The sequence below is a fragment of the Leuciscus leuciscus genome (genome assembly GCF_965113295.1).
Source record: "Leuciscus leuciscus genome assembly, chromosome: 17".
NCBI classification, from domain to species: domain Eukaryota; kingdom Metazoa; phylum Chordata; class Actinopteri; order Cypriniformes; family Leuciscidae; genus Leuciscus; species Leuciscus leuciscus.
In genome coordinates, this window is record NC_138741.1 from 12,278,148 (window position 1) to 12,284,147 (window position 6,000).

The 6,000-nt window shown below is 35.4% G+C and overlaps 1 protein-coding gene across 2 annotated transcripts in view; it reads left to right on the forward strand.

Moving 5' to 3' along the window:
* kcnk2a (potassium channel, subfamily K, member 2a) overlaps nucleotides 1–5,512 on the forward strand; it is a 28,642-nt gene extending 23,130 nt beyond the window's left edge. For both annotated transcript variants that reach the window (XM_082143936.1, XM_082143937.1), the window contains 3 exons: nucleotides 454–640; nucleotides 795–934; nucleotides 4,778–5,512. In XM_082143936.1, coding sequence (XP_082000062.1) covers nucleotides 454–640; nucleotides 795–934; nucleotides 4,778–5,101 — 651 coding nt within the window. In that variant the 3' untranslated portion in view covers nucleotides 5,102–5,512. The remainder of the gene's footprint in view (nucleotides 1–453; nucleotides 641–794; nucleotides 935–4,777) is intronic.
* The last annotated feature ends 488 nt before the right edge of the window (nucleotides 5,513–6,000 follow it).

Consider the following 6,000-nt stretch of genomic DNA (forward strand, 5'->3'; position numbering starts at 1 on the left):
AAAAGATTTTATATTTTAATATTAAGCAACTGATCATTGATAAGTACCAAATCAGCATATGATTTTTGAAGGATCATGTGACACTGAAGAGTAATGAATTAAATAATAATTAAATAATAATGAATTACATTTTCAAATATATAAAAAATAGAAAACAGTCATAATTCTTCAAAATATTACTGTGTTTTTAGTCATATAAATGCATCCTTGGTGAGCAAAAGAGACTTAAAAAACATTATAAAATCTTACCGATCCCAAACTTTTGAATGGTAGTGTGCTTCTGTCTCGTGTGTGACAGTGTATACTAGATGCCAGACATTGCATAAGAATGAATGTTTTCAGACGGTTTCTGGTTAAGTATAGTGGACGTCTGTCAACAGTGATTATAATGAGCTTAATTGTCTTTTCCACCCGTCATTCTCAACCTCCCTTCGCATCTGTTTTTCCTTACAGAAATGGAACGTGAGCCAAACTAAAATCCGTGTGACATCCACAGTCCTGTTCATCCTGTTTGGGTGCCTGCTGTTTGTGGCTCTCCCCGCTCTCATCTTCCAACACATTGAAGGCTGGAGCGCTCTGGAGGCCATCTACTTTGTCGTCATCACTTTAACCACTATTGGATTTGGAGACTTTGTGGCAGGTGAAGGAAGTCACTATTTTGCTCCTTAAGTCTCAATTTCAAGCACTTGATAGTTTCTGACAGCAAACAAATACCCTGAAAACAACTCAAACTCAAGTAGTCGAGTGTATTCATGAGTTCGGTGGGTTGATGTGGGTTCATTTATCTCATTCAGGAGGCTCTGAGATCGAGTATCTGGACTATTATAAGCCCTTGGTGTGGTTTTGGATCCTGGTGGGTCTTGCCTACTTCGCTGCAGTTCTCAGCATGATTGGAGACTGGCTCCGGGTCATCTCCAAGAAAACCAAAGAGGAGGTAAGTGCTTATTGATATGCTTTCAGGCAACCCCAGGGTGAGAGCACTTCTGTTCCACACTTTTTAAGCAAAAATCTGAATTTCTGAATTTTAGCTCCCTCTCAGTTCCAGTGTGAATTGGTTATGAACCACAGGATGTTGAATTGGGATATATATTAGAAAGGAAATTGACTGTATTGCACTTTAATACAGACACACAGCAGAAGAGTTTTATTTGTCTGGACTAGAACAGATGGTGTTGTTTAAAATCTCTACCATGTACGCCTGTTAAGTATGTACATATAGTATAAATATCAATACTTTTGATAGTGATGGTGTATTGGGAGGATCAGTATCACATACAAATATTGATTCTAAGTGTTGGTTAAACTAGTCATTTTACTATTATGTGGATGTTACGATGTGAATAAAATAACTATATTATACAACAGTTGTTGAGAACAAAAAAAAGAAGAAAAGAAATCTGATAATCTGCAGTTTTAGCCTAAACTGGAACTAAAAAAACAATGGCTATATTTACCCATTTTATCATCAGAAATTATGTTTTCATGTATGGTATCAATTTCAGTGATATTAATAATATTTTATTATATTATAACCTTTTTTGGAAATACATATGCTGAGTGCATGAAAACATGTTTAGCTATAAACTACTGTTCAAATGTTTGGGGGTCAGTAGGGTTTTTCTTTTTAAAGAAAATAATACTTGTATTCAAAAGTGACATTTATAATGTTTCAGATAACTTCTATTTTAAATAAATGCAGTTCTTTTGAACCATCTATTAAACAAAGAATCCTCATTTTAAGCAGCGCAACCTTTTTCCAACATTGATGATAATAAGAAATATTTCTTGAGCACCAAACAAGGATATTTTAATCAAATAAATGCAGCCTTGGTTAGTAAGCATAAGAAATTTCAGTAACACTTTTATAATGCATTATACATAAAGGTATTTTTAATGCAGTAATTGTCTTGTAATGTACCTTATAATGCATTGTATAGTATTGTAACCACAGTTATATAGTTATTTAATCATTGAACACACCTTTAGAAAGTATAATGCATTAAAACGTATTGCAAACAATCAATTTCAGAATCTGCAAATATTATAATGCACTTTAAATTTGGTTACAATTATTTATGAAAAGATATAATGCATTATACAGGGCTTTAGGTAAACTGTTGCTGAAACTTCTTTCAATTATACAATCTGTTTGCAACCTAAATTCCAATTCAGAAATGAAATGTGGATGAGGGCATTCCCAGTTCAAACATAAACGCTGAATGACACACAACCCTTGACCGTACTTATTAATATTTGCCGAGTAGTTACATCACAAAGTTTTCCATCACAACTTTACCCTGCAAAATTCTGTACAGTTGATTTAATGTCTACTGAGCTGTATTCTCCACAATATGAAAGAGGCATTTGACTTTATTGCTTGTATAGCATTTATATAAAGATTATGTGTTTTATGAGGCCTGTATGAAATCTTCAAGGTCATGTCGAGGAGTTAATTGTGTATTATCGTGGCTTTGTTTGCTATGTAGTTCACAGCAGAAAGTTCCAATGTGTCGAGGGCCAATCACAGATCAGCGCTGTGTTTAGATTTCATTTACTCTAGTGTATAAAACGAATGAGCTTCAGCCTGGAGAATTATGTGCTTGCATTAGCCGGAACAGAAGGTTTGCTCTGTCTGAAACACATAATGAGACATTTTCTCATATGATGAGATGATAAAAGTGCAGTTTTCTGACGTTATACTCTATAGCATCACAAAAGACATAATTACTTTTATGTTTAGGAACTGGGATTTGTCCTTTACAAGAACATGTACGGAACGTCTCACAAAAAGCAGAATGTAGGCCTCAGTATTATTCAGCCCTGTGTGAAGCAGCAGAAAACTGTAAATCTGAACCTGAAAATGTTTTATACTGAAGTCAATTATCACATCTTACTGGAAATCAAGGAGAAGGCAAATGCAGTGCAGGATTAATGTGAATGAAAGGTCTGAATGACCCAGTTCTGCTACCGGATTCTCATCCATAATACATCACCTGTCAGGGTTTCTTAAGTGCTGTAAAGGTGTTGTGTAGCACACACGATCTTATTTTCTTCTGTATCAGGAATAATCATCTCAAATTAGAACTTTTTAAGAGTCCTGTGAACAACTTACCATCTAATGACCTCATTAGAGAGGAAAGCAAATGTTCCGTGTTTACTTGTATCAGATTTTCTCAGTGGTGTTACTCTCTTATTAGTTTTCTTCCTACTACAACTTCTGTTTTGAGAGGCGACCCATGCAATTTGTCTTGACATTGTCTTGGCTTATAGTGAAATATTTCTTCCTGAATAAATTAAAGTGGTAAGTTATAATATATTTTAAGGGGCTTTCTGGTAATAGTGCATCCGGAGAATCTCAAGCACAAGGCTGAGAACATTGGTCTTACACTGCAATTTTTGTGTAACTGTACTATGTTTTAGAGGTTTGGTAGGTAGGAACTGATTGATCCTAAATTTGGAGTGCATTAACAGCCAGACAGTTACACTGTAGGATGCTTTAAATTGATCCAAAAAATACTGTAAAGACATATATAATGTAACAAATGACTATTTAAATTCTTAAAAAATGCTGTATTTATTAAAACGCTCTGTCCGTGTGCAGAATTGGCAGCTTATGCATTCAAGCAGTTTCCCACAGTGCTGCACTTTCAAAATGTCTTTGTGTTTTTCCGTTTTTAAAACCAATATTTGACTTGAAAATGTACAGCGACCTGCAAATACTTCAGCAATTGAAAAAGACACTGTACTGTTTCCACACTTTATCAGGCAGCACAATCATTTTCAACTGTGATAACCCATAATAGTATTACTATTATGATGATTATTATTATTATTATTATGTAAGTACCAAATCAGCACATTATAGGATTTCTTATATAACAGGTTTTTCTTGTAGATTCACTAGACTGGAATATTGGCTTCTGAAAATGGGACTTATTCATCAGTTTTCTTGTATTTTGAAATATTATTACCCTTTAAAATAATGTTTCATGTTTTCTATTTTAAATTTAAGATTTTATATTTGTATTCATGCTGAATTCACAGCTTCAGTCTTCAGTCACTTGATCTTTCAGAAACCATTCTAATATGCTGATTTGCTGCTCAAGAAACATTTTTAGTAGTATAACATTGTATTGTTGTAAATGTTTGAAAGAGTTGTGCTGCTTAGTATTTTTGTGGAAACTTTGATTTAAAAAAAAAAATCTGGATTCTTTGAATAGATTATTTGACAGAATTTAGTCTTTACAGTCTTTTTTGCTGAATCTGATGCTTCCTTGCTGTATATAAGAATTAGTTTCTGTTACAACAATACGTATATATGGTATATATAACAGTAAATACACAAATATTGGAAAGAGTAATCACAAAAATAGTACAAATTTTATTATAGTTTGAACAACATGCCAGTCTATTGTTACAATCTCGGATCTGGGCCGACACAGTTGCGGTCTGGAATAAATTGCACAAATGTTTTTAAGTATCACATGATAAGCCCAATAACAGCTATGGATTGGGATGAGGAGGTCCTAAAAATCTATAGCACGTATGCACACTGTGGTTGAGTTGTACAGTCTTATAGCACCAGGCCTGAATTACTTTCTTTAACACTCCCAGCTGCACTGAGGCTGAGTCAGCCCACATGCCTCTCATTCCCTCGAGCTGAAACATTTTCACAGAAAACAGATTTTCGAAGTTCGGATTTACACCTCTTAAATGCTTCTAAACACACATGACAGTTGACTGCGTTTGGTCCCACTGACAATTCCTTGTGTTCCAGGTGGGAGAGTTCCGCGCTCACGCTGCAGAATGGACGGCTAATGTGTCGGCGGAATTCAAAGAGACGCGGCGCCGCCTGAGCGTGGAAGTTTACGACAAGTTTCAGCGGGCGGCGTACATCAAGCGCAAGCTGTCGTCAGAGCTGGGACAAAATCCAGGTCAGGACATGCCATGCAGGAGGACCCTGTCCGTGAACTACACAGATGAACTAGAGAAAGAAGGTCTCCCGACCCTGACCAAAAATGGCAGTCTGTACCTGAACGGTCTTACCCCGGACTGCCACGATCACGGCGAGATCTCCATCATTGAACATCTCAAATGTTAAAACTCTGATGAAGAAGAACAGGAAGATACATTTGTGTCTACATCTATTTTTGATCACAAATCTATATCTTTCCTGGATTGTATATGTGCTTTTATCACAGTTTTCAATGTACTGGAATGAGAAGAGGACTTTATGCCTTGTGCCAGTGAAATTATCCTGTGGAATGAAGATGAAGTTTGTGTTCTTGAGCAGAACAGGACAACAGCTTTTACTTTCCAATTAATCATATTTGTGCCTTATAGACTTCCCAGAAGCTGCTACTCTGATACAGTACGTACAGTTGAAATGTATTGTTATTTTAGAGGATGAACCACAAATCTTGTCCAAACACTGACAAATTTATTTGTTTTATTGATGCGTTTCGCAAACCCAGCATGTGTAAGCATTTTGTTAATAAACTATTACAGGATATCAGGCAAGAATGGTTGAGCGTTTATGATACTGACAGATGTGATTGGTGGCTCACCAGTTGTTTATATCTTGATTTTTAAAAAATCTACATTCACATTCTGTTTAAGAGCAATTGTGACCGAAAATACATGAAACAGTGTTAGGGTCGAAGCATCTCACATTGTTTTATTGTATAATTTTTGATGTGATGTGCACCAATAGCATGATTCTGTAAGCAAATACAAATTTTCTGATAGAACCTGTCGTAAGTGGACATACGGCTACATCAATAATCATTTATTGACTGCTGAATGAAGCTGTGTGGTAATGCAATGTATTAATATATTTCTAGCAATGTAACATGGCATTATATTTTCCTTTAGCCTGCACATGATTTAAAGTGATAGTTCACATCATTTACTCACCGTCATGTCGTTCCCAACCTGTATGGTCTTAAGTGTAACTCAAAAGGGGAAATTTTAAAGATTTTTTGGAAATTCACTGAAAAT